General features: G+C 47.2%; 1 protein-coding gene across 1 annotated transcript; it reads left to right on the top strand.

Moving 5' to 3' along the window:
* The first annotated feature begins 14,041 nt into the window (after positions 1-14,041).
* Positions 14,042-14,629, top strand: ASCL5 (achaete-scute family bHLH transcription factor 5). The gene has a single exon (XM_007941183.1). It carries the CDS (start codon positions 14,042-14,044, stop codon positions 14,627-14,629), a length of 588 nt encoding a protein of 195 aa, XP_007939374.1.
* The last annotated feature ends 1,850 nt before the right edge of the window (positions 14,630-16,479 follow it).

Genomic DNA, 16,479 nt, shown 5'->3' with positions numbered 1-16,479 from the left:
TGCGAGGACCTCAGCCATTAGGAGAGGCACCTGAGGTGGAGAGAGGTAGAGAAGGTCCAGGCTCTGGGAATCTCAGCTTCTTCCCTGTGGAGATGGAGAAAGACATCTACTTCATGGCATGGCCATTGCTAAACAACATTAGTTCCCTTCCCTTCCCTCATTACAGAGGTGCCACCTTCCTGGAGCCTGGCTGTTGTATTGTGGGGTTAATTTTCAACTGAGTGAACCCATGTGACAAACTAGAACTGCCCCAAGGGATTTTCTTGGCTGTAATCTTTACAGGAGCAGATTGGCAGATCTTTCTCCCATGGAGCCACTGGGTGGGTTAGAACTATCCACCTTTCAGTTAGCAGCCAAGGGCTTAACCATTGTGCTACCAGGGCTCCTCTGGAGTCTGGCTACTGCCCCTGACTACTACTGAAGAACTGCACATGTCTGTAACAGAGGGTTGCTGCCTTCCTGCAAATTCCCTGAGACTACGACTAAGAGGCACCAACAGGTTGTCTTCCTTGGGAGACATCAAACTGTGGTTTTCTGAATAAGCCCTTAAGGGGTTTCTTCCCTTGAGACACCATTACCTCAAAGGGAGACTCCTTTTGTGGAGAAAAGAGTAAGGATCCCTTTGTCATCCATTTCCCTGAGTCAATAACGAGCTCTGGAAAGCACTGTTCTCTGTGCTGGGCACAGGTGGGGGGCCCAGGGAGGAGACAGAGCCATCAGTGTGACCGAGGTGAGCAGCCCAGGAGGGTAGAAGGCTGGGCTGCAGCACCCATGAGGGTGGTTTCTGTGGTGATGCTCTGAGCCTCTCTGGCTTCCCAGCTTGCGAACTCAGCTCCTAGATCACTGTTCTGCTTCAAGGGAGGCTCAGACACAGCTGGAATCATGCGGGTCAAAGCCGATTTCTTCTGCAGACCTGCAGGTTTGTTTGGATCATGCTCTTGCAGCATCAGCATCTGTAGGATGATGTTCTACCTTCTTGTTCTTTTTTAAAGTTATCATTGGTTAAAAATTAAGAATTAATGACTGATTTTTCATAAGTAGATCTCCAGGCCTTTCTTCCAAGGCTCCTCTCTCTGGGTGGACTAGACCCTCCAACCTTTTGGAGCTTTTGCAGCTAAGTGCATTAACTGGCACCACCAGTATTGGGGCAAAAATAAGTAAATAAAAAACAGAAAAGAGTCCAAAAAAAGACCCTAATACATATACAAATTGATTATAAGTTTGAAAGAATGACAATAATAATAATGATAATAAGCATACATTTATTGAACGTTTTGCCTCAATTTCTACCCTAATGCTTTATACCAAAATTAATGCCATATGGATCCAATATGAAATTTTATAATCTCCAGGTGGGGGTAAGTCTTTCTAAGCATGATAAAAAATTAAACAGTTATAAAGAAAAACACAGGGAGGAAGTGGGAAGAGTGCTGTTACATTGTGGGAATTACAATGAATGTCATAAAACAAAAATGTATGAATTGTTGAATGGAAAACCAATTTGCTCTGTAAACTTTCACCCAATTCACAATTAAAAAAAAAAAAAAAAAAACCACTCCTCTGGGCAGGCAGTGATCAGAACAGGAATCATGGAGACCTGCGTGTGGATGGTAGCATATGTCACTACAGCAAGGGGATTAGGTTCAAAACTGGGCACTCAAACAAAAATTTGGGCAGGGTCCTTCTCTTTCCTTTCATTCTCCAGCTGCCTCCTGCAACCTCAACACTCTCCCCACTGTGGTTGTTTGACTCATTCAAGCAATTTCTACTCACGCTCAGTCGGAAAGGAAAGGTAAGGAGCAGTCATAGCTTGTGGTAAGATTTGCCCACTGAATCACATGAGCACTTATTGGTGGCTTGGGGGACAAGAGTCTGAATGTCCTGGTTCCTAAGCCATAAGCTTGCCCCTCCCTTTTTTGGGTGTAACAGGCAGCAAGCGGCTAAGGTCCGGGTAGTGGGAACAATGCCTAGAGTAGCCCTTCTCTCTTCTGAATCTCAGCTTTACTCACTCTCCTGAGTGTTAAGAAAGACTAACAATTCCTGGGCAGGGCCATGAGTGCCTAGCCAGTCCCAAGCTGTATACCAGTTTCTTTTGAATACCACCTTCACCATTTATGAGCTGTGTGATCTTGGGAAAGTTGCTTTACCTCTCTGTGCCTCAATATATCTATCTGTAAAATAAGGGTACTTACCTTGTGTGAGGAGCCCTCACACAATTAATCACACAGTGGTTAAATATACAGCTGCTTACTGAAAGATCTGCCATTCAAACCCACCAGCCACTCCATGGGAGAAAAAACCTGGTGACCTGCTCCTTTCCTAAGATTTCAGCCTAGGAAACCCTATGGGACAGTTCTACTCTGTCATGTAGTATCACTATGAGCTGGAATTGATAGCAAACAACAACCTTGTTTTGAGGATTAAATGACTGTGTGCATGTATGTGTGTGTGTGCTCACATGTATCATTTGCAAGGGTACCTGACATGAAGAAAGTCTTATATAAATGTTAGCTATTGTTATCTGATCCAGGAACTCTCCAAATTCCAAGCTCTGAGTGACTCCTGAGCTAGCAGGTCACTGTTTCTGAACATAAATCTACCAGGTTCTCTAACGATAGATGCAAGAATGAATTTTTCCTGAAGTTTATTACAGGCTTGAAAGGATATTTGAGAAAGTGTTCTGACTCTTTCTGCACTCACCCTTCAAACATGTATATAGGGAGAGGATGGTACCTGGGTGGTGACTTATAGTATGATAATCACAAAATTAATAATAATAATAATAATTCTTGTTATATTAGCCCGGCACTTTACAATTCACAAACTGATTTTACAAACTTATTCATCTGATCATTCAAAAGACCCCTGAAGTGGACTGGGCTGACGTGATTGTTCACATGTCCCACCTGTGGGAAGTCAGGAGCAGAGTGGAGAGGGAGCACAGTGCACTTCCCCCATGCCATGGGTCTTTACTCTCTCCTTCAACTCCTGTTGCTTTTACCTCTGTGGTGGGATGTGTCCTTCCCTGCCATAGTGAGTGATGTAGAATACTTACTGACTTGGGAGACCAACTGCCTGGGTGAGAATCCCAACTCTTCTTGGTACCAGCTATGTCACCTTGGGCAAGTCACTTAACCTCTCTGTGCCTGGGTCTTCTCATCTGCAAGATGAGGATACTATCAGTCCTGACATCACTTATAATGACAGTTATAATGAGAGTCTCACAGTATACTTAGAATAGCACCTGTCATATAGGTGAGTGCTAGGTACGTGTCAGACAGTGCTACTAATGTGTGGCCCTTACCTGCTCTACTGGACTGTGGGCAGTGGTGCAGGTTGTCCCTTGCCGAGTCCCCAGTCCATAGCAGGGTTCCTGGAAGGAGCTCAGTAGATGTTTTGTGGATGGATTGACAGAAAGTAGGATGCATAGTTGGATACATCCAATTTATTTTAAGAATTACTCTTTTCTTTCAAAGATTGGGGAAAATCAGACTCTTAACATACAGAATTTCCCTTCTAAACTTCTGTCAGGATGGATGTGAGTATGGAAAACTACAAATGTGCTGTGTTCAGCTGTGATGCTGACTGTATGGGGGAGGAGGGACCCATGCCATCTTAGGCCTTTTGTAGCCATACCCCAGGGTCCTAGACTTCCCAGGGCACCCCTGCCTTACTGACAGAACCAGACACAATTCAGTTCCTATCAGGTGCCACATGACTTACATAATTAGCTTTCACCCTGACAATAAACTCTGACATCAGTATTGTTGTTGTGTGCTGTCTAGTCAGTTCTGACATATAGTGACCCTGTGAGACAGAGTAGAACTGCCCCATAGGTTTTCAAGGCTGTAATCTTTACAGGAGCAGATCACCAGCTTTCTCCCACAAAGCGGCTGGTGAGTTTGAGCAGCCTACTTTGCAGTTAGCAGCTTAATTGTTGCCCCACCATGGCTCCTTCTGACTCCTTCTGATGTAGATATTATTGCCCCCATTTTGCTGAGGAGGAACCTGAGGCTTATAGGAATCAGTAACTGGCCTAAGGCCACTTAACCAATATTGAATCTTGATCTAAAGGACAGCTCTTTCCACACAAGGACTCCCAGGCAGATGAGGATCAGACACATACAAGCCTTGAGCTTTCCCTCCCAGCAGGGTGCTGTGAAGCCCAATACTCTAACTGGAGAGTGGGGGCAGCAGTCTCACAGTCCTCTTCCTGTGACACCCCAATGTTGCAAATTCCAGGTTGTAGGGAAGGGAAGGACATCATGCTTGGTAAAGTAGAGAGTCAGAGAAAAAGGGGAAGACCCCCAAAGAGATGGACTGACACAGTGGCGGCAACAATGGGCTCAAGCATAGCAGGGATTGTGAGGATGGTGCAGGACTGGACAGTTTCCTTCTGTTGTCCACAGGGTTGCTATGAGTCAGAGCTGACTTGACGGCACCTAACAACAACAAGAGGGAAGGGAATTAGGAAGGACCAAGGCCTGTGTCCACCTCTGCCCCCAAAAGACTCTGTAATGATCCTGACTCCTACTAAAAAATTGGAGACCCCTGGTCAGCCAAAAAAATCCTTATGTATGAAGCTCACCAGACCCCAGTGAATTGTACCCAAGCTGTGTGACCCTAGCAGCTCTCTTATATTTCATCTAAAGTGTGAGGCTAAAATGAGATGAAGAAAGCAGAGCACCAAGCTCAGCATATGGCGTCAGGAGGCACCTAACCCATGCTCATCCTCCTTTCTGTGGCCCTTTCCTTTTCTTCAAGATATGCAGTACAGTGATACACCATGTTGGAGAGCTCAGCTTTCTCTTGGTGAAAGTGGCTGCAGGCAGGTTGCTTGGGAACAACTAGAGGTATCTAAAATATGAGTGAGGGAGGATGTCTTAGAGGGCAATGAGGGGTCGAGGCAGGCTCAGGGCTAAGGACCATCTTGAGTGCAGGCTGAGGGGACCAGTGTTAGGGTTAAATCCACCTGCACATCCCTTGCTCTGCATCCACTCAGAGAATGGGATATATATTTTTTGCAACTGTGGGCTGTGGGCACTGGGCCTGGCTGCCCCTTTCTTCCTAGTCAGATCCTATGGTATAGTAGAAACTATACCCAATGAATATCACTGAGATTCTGAAATGATTGTGTTTATTTTGGGGTGGAGGTAGTGGGATTATCTCACTAATAATAATAATTACAGGCTACAAGGCAGGCTCCCTCCTCCAAGGAAGATTGTGACATTTCATATATATCTATATACCAAACTCACTGCCATTGAATTGTTTTCAACTCATAATGACCCTCATGGGGTTTCTGAGGCTGTAAATCTTTACGGAAGTAGATCATCCAGTCTTCCTTCCATGAAGCAGCTGGTGTGGTGGGTTTGAACTGCTGACCTTCTGGTTAGCAGCCAAGTGCCTTATCCACTACACCACCAGATACGTGTGTGTGTGTGTGTGTGTGTGTATGTTGTTGTTGTTGTTATGTGCCGTCTAGTAGGCCCCGACTCATAGCGACCCCTCCTTGGGTTGCCGAGGCAGTAACACTACAGGAGTAGATTGCCCAACCTTCCTTCAGAGGAGTGGCTGGTGAGTTTGAACCGCCAGCCTTCTGGTTAGCAGTCACATGCCTTAGGCACTATGCTACCAGAATTCCCATATATATATATATATGGTATATATTTGTCCTGGAGAATTCCCAGAAGTCTACACTGTTTGAGGTTAGCAGGTGCTGTTGTTGTTGGTAGTCGCTGCTGATTCACCTCATGATGACCCCAAGTAAAACAGAAATAAATGTTGCCTAATCCTTTACCATCTTCACAATCGTTATTTGCTGTTTTTGCTGCCACTGTATATACAGAATCCCTTCTAACTTCGGGGGCTCATCTTGCAGCACTTAAGGAACAGTGCTCTACTGTGCTCCACAGGGTTTTCTTTCATTGGCTGATTTTTGGAAGTAGATCACCAGGCCTTTCCTCCTAGTCTGTCTTCATCTGGAAGCACCACTGAAACCTGGCCACTATGGGTGACCCTACTGATATTTGAAATACCAATGTCAATAGCTTCAAGCATCATCCAGCCAAAAAACCAAACTCACTGCCATCAAGTTGATCTGACTCATAGTGACCCCTCCTTTGGTTTCTGAGGCAGTATCTCTACGGAAGTAGGTTGCCCAACCTTCCTTCTGAAGAGTGGCTGGTGGATTTGAACTGCCAGCCTTCTGGTTAGCAGTAAGTGCTTTAGGCACTACACCACCAGAGCTCCCTCAAGCATCATAGCAACCACAAGCTACCATAGCAGAACAAACAGATAGATGAGTGGTGGGTTAGCAGGCATAATACACAAAAATCATGTTCTGTGATCCATTTGGGAACTTCTGGGTTAAACACAAACAGGTTTCTTCACTAGGAGCTGAGCTTCCTGGAGCCTCTAATATGCTAATGTGTCCTGGAGAGGGAAGAAAGAGGAAGGCATTTCCTAAATTATTTGACACCAGAGCACTTTGCCTCAGTTCTAGGCCATCTTGCCCAGAGGCAGTGGCATGGTAAGATGGCTCCAAAAGCCCAATCAGCTCTATCATCCTGAGTCCTTGGTTTCATTCCAAATCCTTCCAGTTTTTGGTAGCAGGGGGTATAGGGAAGACTCTGGAAGCAGTTTGGATGATGGTGCCAAAAAGCCTACTGTGGACGGATCCCCTGTTAGACACTTTTCAGAATGGTAGGACACACAGAGGACCACGGACTCACTCTCCTCAAGTTTTTCCCAGAGCCAAAGGATCCCCATTGGAAGTGGCCTGTCAAGCCAGAGTCTGACCTCACACCCCCATCGCTGGTTCTGAGGGCAGTGAGAGAAGCTAGAAAGGTAGAATTATTTTGTCTGCTCTCATTGGTGCAGACTGTTCCAAGTTCCCATTTGCCATTGCTTGATGAGCTATGGGTCAGCCCACTCCTGGGGTCGCTGCCAGTGTCAGCCCACATTCATTTATTGAACACTTACTTACTGTATCTCAAAGGTGAAATGTAAGAGTTATGAGTTTGAGAGGCAGTATCAGGAGGAGCTCTGAGAAGAAGTCTCCCAAGGCTCTTGCTGGCAATGAAAGTGCTGAAAGTGGGAAATGGGGTTGATGAGAGCTGGACAGGGGGCAGGATCAGCAGCTGAGGCTGTTTGTGAAACAGTCAACAAGTGTCTAATAAAGTGCCAGCCTAGGGGGATGTTAACAGTTAAAGCCCAGCTCTGGTGGCATAGTGCCAAGGCATTTGACTGCTAACCAGAAGGCTGGAGGTTCAAATGCACCAGCCACTCCTTGGAAGGAAGACTGGGCAATCTACTTCCATAGTGATACTGCCTCGGAAACCCAAGGAGGAGTCGCTGAGTCAGATTCAACTCAATGGCAGTGAGTTTGGATTGTTTTGGTTTTTGAGTGGTGCATATGGTTAACATGCTCCTCCACCGACAGCTGAAAAGAAAAGTTGGAGGCTCAAGTCCACCCAGAGGTGCTTCAGAAGAAAGACCTGGTGATTTACTTCTGAAAAATCAGCCTGGGAACCGTACTTTGACACACTCAGAGACACTCTGAGTTGAAAGCAACTTGAAGACAACTGGTATTTAATGTTGACAGAGGAAACACTGCGTGTTGCACAATTAAAGGCAGCAAGGCATTGTGAAAGAGGCCCAGGAGACTCCCAGTGGCAATTTATGTACTTTCTCTGTTGCAAGGTGGATTTGAGGACTATAAAATGCTTTGCATATCTGGATGACAGATGGCTGTTAGTAAGCTAACTGTACAAGGCATGACTATAGACATACTATGGACATAAAAGGGGAGGCCTGGTATAGCTGGCATCTTGAAGAAAGTTTCACAGGAGAAGTACATAGATAGTTCCCACCAAGCACTTCTGCTCTGCTCTGACCCATAGCCCAAGATTTCACTGGGCTGCTTCCTGGGCAGGGCCCAGTAAACCAGAGTAGAGCAGAACTGGTGAGGAAGGGGCATGCAGGGTACAAGGAGTACTTAAAAAAGTAGAAAGTGTTGCCTGAAGTTGATATTCTGTGGCTACTTAATCCTTGTGTTAATTCAACTACCAGTAGTTACCTTTGCGGTTGTGAGTGTGTGTTGGAGAGAAGCTCCTGTACAGGACCACACTTTTATCTAGTCAGTTGTCTAATACAGATAAAAGTGCTATTTTTTTTGTTTGTTTAATTGTACATATTTTATATACATATACTATGAATAGATGATAGACAGATAGATAGACAGATAGATGTTGTAGCAACCCCTCCTTGGGTTTCTGAGGAGTATCACTACGGAAGTAGATTGCCCCATCTTCCTTCCAAGGAGTGGCTGGTGAGTTTGAACCGCCAGCCTTTTGGTTAGCAGTCAAGTGCCTTAGGCACTATGCTACCAGAGCTCCCTAGATAGATAGATAGACAGACAGACAGACAGGCAGACAGACAGATAGATAGATATATAGATAGATAGATAGATAAGATAGATAGAAAATGAAAGTTTAAGTGATGTGAACTGCTACACAAACTCAGGGAGAAAATTAGGAGACAGAGTAGTAACAGAAAACCCAGTGGCTCTTCCTTAGGTAAGGAGCCTGAGTAGTGGAGTGGTTAAAGCATTTGGCTAACCAAAGGCCGGCAGTTTGAACCCACCAGCCGCTTGACAATCTGCTTCTGTAAAGATTTACAGCCTGCCTTGGAAACCCTATGAGGCAGTTCTACTCTGTCTTACAGGACGCTATGAGTCTGAATCTACTTGATGGCTGTGGGTTTTTTGGTTTTCTTCCTTAGGGTTCCTCCTTCACCTTGAATTTCTCAAAAGACCTGGGGATTTACACAGTCCCTGAGGAGGGTTATAATAGAGATTTGTAACTTTCACACCCATGGAGTCAAGACTTGGAATTTCACCCATCTGCTACTGCCATTACTTCTTGCTGGCACATGGTGGTGCTGTGGACAGTTGGTTCTCACCAGCCCTGTGAGCTGAGCAGTGGTTGGGGTTCTCTGCTGATGATCAGATTCTGCCCAGGCCTCTGGGTATCTTCAAGTGAAGATGACCACCCTACTCAGGGTTTTCTAATAGCAGCTCTCATTGGGCTTCTGGGGACATGGTTCCTGGTGCTTTACTCTTCCAGTCCTCCAAGTAGCCACAGGAGCATCAGCTCAGAACTGGCTGGGACTCCTGCCCTTGCGAACTTCCAATCCCCTCCCCTTGCCATGCCTGGAATCCACAGCCCCAGGAATCTGGTAGTTTTTCTTTTTAATCTTCAACTTAAGTTATACCCCATTCTCTGCTTCCCAACAAAAGAGCTACATGACCACCCTCCTAAGAACATCCCCAAGGGGCTGTTACCTTCCCAAGGCCAACAAGGTGACCAGCAATACTTCTGTCGCATTGGGGCTGGAGCAAAATGACTGTCCTATAATTTCAATCTACAGAGGAATGGTCCCTCTAACAGAATCACACTTTAATCAGATACTTAGATCAGGGCAAACCTCTGTGATCCTTTGTTTCAAATATGAAGCTTTCAGGAAAAATATTGATAGAAGGAGGAAGAAGCTGGGTATGGTTGATTAGTTCAGGATATCACTCCCTGTGGAGCTTGAGAAAGTGACCTAACCTTTAAAATTCTCAGTTTTCTCACTTGTACAACTGGATAATATTAGCATCTACTTCATAAGATTGACATGAGAATTAAATGGTATAATTGACATTTAATTGACATAAAGCACTTGCTTAGCACTGTGTCTGGTGTATCATAAAGAATAAATGGTGGCATTAGCATCATCCAAAGAACCCTGGTGGTGCAGTGGCTCAGCTCTTGGCTGCTAACCCAAAGGTCAGCGGTTCGAACCCACCAGCTGCTCTGTGGGTGAAAGATGTGGCAATCTGCTTCCCTAAAGATTTGTGTAGCCTTGGAAGCCCTATGGGACAGTTCTACTCATAGCTTTCTAGGGTCACTATGAGTCAGAAATGACTCCATGACAGTGGATTTTTGGTTTGGATTATCATCATCATTATTATTTCATACAATGTTTCATTCATGGCTCTATCTCAGCACCTATCTCTGGCACATAGAAGGCCCCCAGCAAATATCAAATGGATGAATGACTATAATGTGACTGAATGATAATCTACGACCCATGTCCCTCAGCTTCTAGTCTGGGGTAGGAAACTCAGTAATAGAAGACATAGAATACGGTTGACTTACAAATGTGTTCTCACTGATGTTCCCTAACATGGTATCAGTTGTTTCCTAGTGGTAAAGAGAGAGCAGCCTCAAGAAATATATGGTCAAACAGTTTGGATCAGTTTTCTGGGAAAAAAATGTAATGTGTGAGGAAAATAAATTCTGAATATTGAATCAACATCAATAAAATTGTATTTATTAGAAATGTCATTGGATGTAAATAAACTTCTGACCAATTAAATTAAGTAAGCCAAATATGCAAAGACAGGAACTGCATGGAAGAATACAGTCTAGAGCCTATGTTTTTACATATATATATATATATATATATATATATTATATACATACATATACATGTATATATACATATATATATACACACACATACATACACAGCACTGCTAGGAAATCATTTTAAGAACTCACTGTTTTCCTAGCACTGGGGAAGGTACTGAGGGGCATTACCAAAGACATAATAGGTTTATTCCCTGTCTTCTGGTTGTTAACAATCTGGTTGAGAACACAGAATGCACAGCCTTGAAAGCCCATGTTGAGAGCTGGAAAGTCCAGGCAATCAGCGTGGGCAGGAGTGAAGAGGAGCTGGACTCTGAGCACTCCCTTTAAAGATGGCAAGACTGGGTAAAGCAGAAAGGTTTAGACAAGGCTCCAGAGACCAGAGTCAGTGTAAGCCAAGGTGTGAGGTCAGGAGGAGATCTTCAACAAAGAGACCAGTTCTGATGGAACTGGAAGTTTGTTTGGGAGAGAAGATTCACTAGAACTTTCCCTTGAAAGCAACTGGGAGCCCTTGAAAGTTGTTGAGCAGAGGAAGAATATATGAATTTGTTCTCATGTTCAGTCCCACATTTGCTTCTACTTTCAAGAGCAGATCCAAGTCTATGTGATGCCTAGAATCACTTAATTTTTCCTGGTTTTCATTCAGCATGGAGGGCAAAGCTAGCTGAGAACAGACTGGGGGCCCTTAAAAAAGGACAAAGATAAGAAAGGGGAAGGAGACACTCTCTGAGTTTGTTACCAACGTCCCCCTGTAGGGAATAGAGCTGGCCTTCTTGTGTCTCCTGGAGAGGCTTTACCCAGTGTCCATGGCCTCATGTGCCCCGTTACTCTCCATGTGGGAGATATAGCACCTACTTACTTACTCACTCATTCAGTAAACACTGGGCATCTTCCATATGAAATACAGGCTGATGAGAATGATGATAATATGGCAGTAGGATAAGTGCTAAGACGGCATTTACAGGACATTGTCTATACACAAAGGAGCCCCAGTGGCACAGTGGTTAAGTGCTCAGCTGGTAACTGAAAGGTTAGTGGTTCGAACCCACCAGCCAATCCATGGGAGAAAGATGCAGTAGTCTGCTTCCACAAAGATTTGTTGTTGTTGTTAGTTGTTAAGTGCCGTCGAGTCATTTCCGACTCATAGCGACCCCATGCACAGCAGAACGAAACACTGGGGGAAGAGCAGGAGAAAAGGGATAAAAGCCAGGAACCCGGACAGAAGAGCAGTCAGCCCCAGGGTTACAGGTGAGGAGAGACAATGCAGGGATGCCCAAAGCAGCAGACAGGAAGAGCAGGAGAAAGGGGATGAAAAGCCAGGAAGCCAGAGAGAAGAGCAATCAGCCAAAGGGATTAGGTGAGGAGAGGAAAGCAGCCCAAAGCAGCAGGACCGGAGAGCAGGAGAAAGGGGATAAAAGCCAGGAACCCGGACTGAGGAGCAGTCAGCCCTAGGGACAACTCAGGGACGCCCAAAGCAGCAGGCCAGAAAAGCAGGAGAAAGGGGATTAAAAGCCAGGAAGCCAGACAGAGGAATAGTCAGCCACAGGGACCCAGGTGGGGGTAATACGAGAGGTCTCTAACAGCAAGACAAACTTGTCTGTCGGTTTGTCCTACTGTGGTGACATGCAGACGTGAGTTTTGAGGCTGAGCCTCTGGTGTTTAAAACCCAGAGAAATGCACCTGGTGCACAGGTAACAGCCCAGCTTATAGACTGAGACAGACTAGGAAGAAGGAAGAGGCTGTCCACTTCTCAAAGAATTGGCCAGGGAAAACCTTATGAATATGAATAGCAAAGAAAACCACAAAGATTTACAGCCGTGGAAACCCTACAGGGGCAGTTCTACTCTGTCCTATAGGGTCACTATAAGGCTGAATCAACTCAATGACATGTTTGGTTTACAGGTTTGGTCTGTAGTCACACATAAAAGGGGAAAGTGGTGTCAGAGTGGCTTCCGAGATGAAATAACACCTAAATTCAATCTGATAACCACATGTGATGAGAGTTGTTGGCATTTAAGCTCAGCACAGACCAATTCTGAAATAACAGCTTCCTAAACCCCAGGAAGGGCTCTGTGTAATTTGCTCTCATCCTCTCAAGCCCAACTTTCTGCCTAATCCTCTCTGTGTTGTCAACAAGTATTTGTGGAGTACCTATTATATGCTAGGAGTCCCTGGGTGGCATGAATGGTAAAGCATGCGGCTACTAACTGAAAGATAGTAGCTTGAGGCTACACGGAGTCACCGCAGAAGAACACCCTAGCAACCTACTTCCAAAAGAGCACAGTCATTGAAATCCTATCGAGCACAGTTCTACTCTGACACACCCGGGGGTCACCATGAGCTGCAATCAACTCGATGGCAACTGGCTTTTGGTTTTATTACAACTCATGGGTACACAGTGGTGGAAGAATAGACACTTCTGTTAAGTGCTATGGAGGAGAAGCACAGCTTGTTGTGAGAGGCTATCACCAGGACCATGTGAACTAGGCTGGGGAAAGCTTGGTGTTTGTCTCTCCGCCAGGAAGAAGGCCTTTAAAATCCCAACACCACCTGAGTTTCTTGGAAACAAAGATGCACTTTCTTCTAAAAGAGTTAGATCCCTTCATTTACTGGGGGCTGTTGCTGGGATCTCTACTGTGAATTCAATAAGCAGTCTTTTGAGCCCCTCTAGATGGCAGGCCCTGGAAGGCATCAGTGACAAGGAGAATTGATTTCTGCCCTCAAAAGCAATGACATTTTTGGGTACTTTTAATAAGCCAGCTGCTGTAGTAGGTGCTTTTTTGTTTTTGTTTTTTAACATATTTCTCATTTAATCCTCATATTTTATTAGTCTTTGGTGATAGCTGTTTTAATTATCTTCATTTATGAAAACCACAACTCAGAAAGGTCATCCAACCTTTAAAGGATGAACATAGGATTTGAACCCCGATCTCTGTGCATCCTCTTCAGTAACCACAGTGTCCCTTCATGATGCTTGTAATCCCCTTTGAGGGTCTGTTAGACAAAGGAGTCCATAATATAAAACCTTTCCTAATTATTACTTTCACTCTTCTTTTCTTTAGAAACTTTGTTCCCCCAGAGACCCCCTCTGCTGAGCTGGAGCACTCCTAAGAGCAGCTGTCTGTACCCACTTCCCTGAAGGACAAAAAGACAAGGCCCTGGGGGTGCAGGGGGTGGGCAGCATGGTGGCTCAGGGTTAGGCTCGGTAGCCATGCTGGCCTGTAGGAGGCAGGGTGCACAGCCCTGTGGCCCTGCCCATAGGTGCCATGGGAAAAGTGCAGGGCCCATCCGTGCTGCATCGTCATGAGCTGGATTTAAGAAAGTGCCTGCTGGTCCTCTGTGAGGGGTCACACATGTCCAAAGGCATGGCTTGCATTAGGGAGACCCTAGAAGCCATCCCTGAGAGCCAAAAGAGACCCTAGCCAGTCTTGTCAACTCAGAGCCGCTGCTGAAATGTGACTGTCCCCCACCCCCGCCTCCGCAGTCAGGACCGTGCACATAGAGACCCCAGCCAGGGGAGGTTCGGTGACGGTCTCACTCTGGGTCCCGCTCCACGAAGCACCATGAACAATAACTTCTACCGAGCCCTGGTGGACCGGAGGCCCACGGTGCCCCCCAGCTGCACGCAGCTGGGCATCATGCATTCTCCTCCGCAGACGCCCCTGCCCCCGGCAGAGGCCTTGGGCAACGTGCCTTTCTTGCTGTACCCAACCCAAGCCGAACCACCATACTACGACGCCTATGCGCAGATGTTGCCCTACGTGCCCTTCCCAGGCGCCTTCGGGGTCTACGACTACCCCTTCGAGCCAGCCTTCATTCAGAAGCGCAATGAGCGCGAGCGGCAGCGCGTCAAATGCGTCAACGAGGGCTACGCGCGCCTCCGCGGCCACCTCCCCGGCGCTCTGGCGGAGAAACGGCTCAGCAAGGTGGAGACGTTGCGCGCCGCCATCCGCTACATCAAGTACCTGCAGGAGCTGCTGAGCGCGGCCCCGGACAGCGCCCGGGAGGACCTTGCGCATCCTCCTGGGCACCGACTGGACTGCTCCAGTGATGGCGAGGCCCAGAGGCCCCCCTCTCTGGTCCCCAAGCCGTCCGAGCCCTCCTGCTTCTCCTCCTCGCCTTTCTTTGAGTCAGAGGAATCCAGCCATTGATTGGCCCTTGGCCACCCTCGGTACACTGCGGGCTCCAGCCCACTCCCAGGCAAAGCCTGGGCGCTGCAGGGTCACCCGGCGGTCCGGCGCAAAGCCCTGGCACTTGGCAGGCACGCGTCGTATCTGTTTTGCGACACCCTGCCAACCACCGGCTTCATCCCTCCCAGCTTAGGACAGAGGTGCAGGGTAGGGGTTACGAGGAACACTGTAGACATCAGAAGAGACTCCTGGGTGCAGTGAGGGGAAGCGACTAGAGAAGGCTCTGGGTGCATCTCCTCCAGGCTGCAGGTGGGCATCTCTGGACTGGCCATCCCTAGTCTAGCTCCGGCTCTGCCTCAGCCTGGCGCGTGGGAAAGTCGGAGCCCAGCCCCTGATTATGTACACCGACCAACCTAGGCTCAGCACTATTTCTGCGAGTTCCTGAGAGGCGAGCCAGGCCCAGTGCAAGACAACCTTTGGTTTGGATGCTCCATGCCCCGGCTTTCCACGAGGTGGCCTCAAACACTAGCGCCTTCCTCGTTGGGCGCTTTCTTGCATTTCAAGAAGGGAACCTAAACCAAGGCGCTGAAGGCTGGGTTGTGCTGTTTGAGCTCACGCAGACCCAACAGACAGACTTGGAAGAAACCATGTGTGTGCCACCAGGTGGCGCTCTCTGGCTTCCTTGATGCAGGGCTTCCATGCACCCTCACTCCCCAGTGTGGCCTTCTAAAGATTTTTCCTGGTTAAGTGAAGCCTTTGTTTTTACCCTTGGACTATAAGCCTGTAGGGGCACAGGTGCCATATAGGTGCATTGATACTGTGCCTCAGGGACTGAATAAAAGGATTATTGAGGTTTGTGATTGCTATCATTGTTTACTCTCACCCATTCTGGGGCCCCTTTGCCATTCCCACCTGAGAACTTGCTGCAAGATTGTATGGGGGTGTCTGTTAGCTCATGCATTCAACTAGCAGAGTAGACCTCCATAGGGTTTTCTTGGCTGCAATCTAAACCCTATAAGAGCGGCTTGTTCTACTCTATAACACATGGGGTCGCCATGAGTTGGAATAGACTCAGTGGCAACAAGTCTTTTTCCTATTAAGTGTGTGAGAGGTGAGAGTCCCAGAGATAAAGCATGCAACCCTTGCACAGTTGGGTGGGGAGAAAGACGCAAATTCACTACACTGTGGCAGGTGGTGTGCTATAGTTGTACATGTTCAAGGTTACTCTAGGAATCTTACACCCCAGAGGGGAGGGGTTAACTGTTTCCATGACATGGGATACATGTGGGAGTGGGGTAAGGGTGGAGGGAGTCCTGGCCTGATACCTGCTTGTACTGAGGTGGGTGGGGGGTACTGTAGAGTTGTGGTGCTAGGCTGAGCAACTTGTCCAGATGGTGGTCTGGAGCTAAGAAGGGGGAAGCTTAATCATCACCTGATGAGGCCAATCTGAGATTTGAGGCTGCATATCATAGGCTACCTCTCTCTTTGAACTCTCTGTTGCTCCAGCTCTGGAATTTTCCATCCTGTCTCCCACCGCCCCATCCCAGGCCTGTGTGAAAGGTTTTTCTGCCCCCATCCCCACCCCCACCCCCAACCTGCTCTGGAGATAGATTGGGATGTCACTGGCTAGGCTGGGAAGGAATGACAGCTGCCTGGCTTCAGGAGCACAGGCTGGGCAACAAGGAGTTGAGTGGAGGCTAATTTTATTCGCTGAGAGCAAGAAGAGTAATCCACCCACCCCCGCCCCAGCAGGGTAGGCTTGGCCGGGCAGGCTCAGCCAGCCCAGTCCCCAAAGTAGGGGCACTGGGGACACAGGGAAGAGCAGGCAGTGGGGTGAGGGAATAGGAGAGAGTGAGGTTGCCAGGGAAGCC

Source organism: Orycteropus afer, unplaced genomic scaffold (genome assembly GCF_000298275.1).
Source record: "Orycteropus afer afer isolate SDZICR_OR568_19922 unplaced genomic scaffold, OryAfe1.0 scaffold00075, whole genome shotgun sequence".
Classification (NCBI taxonomy): domain Eukaryota; kingdom Metazoa; phylum Chordata; class Mammalia; order Tubulidentata; family Orycteropodidae; genus Orycteropus; species Orycteropus afer.
This window is presented reverse-complemented; position numbering and strand designations above follow the sequence as displayed.

Coding starts and splice junctions, on each gene's coding strand:
- ASCL5 (XM_007941183.1), top strand. CDS start 14,042: ATGAACAATAACTTCTACCGAGCCCTGGTGGACCGGAGGCCCACGGTG.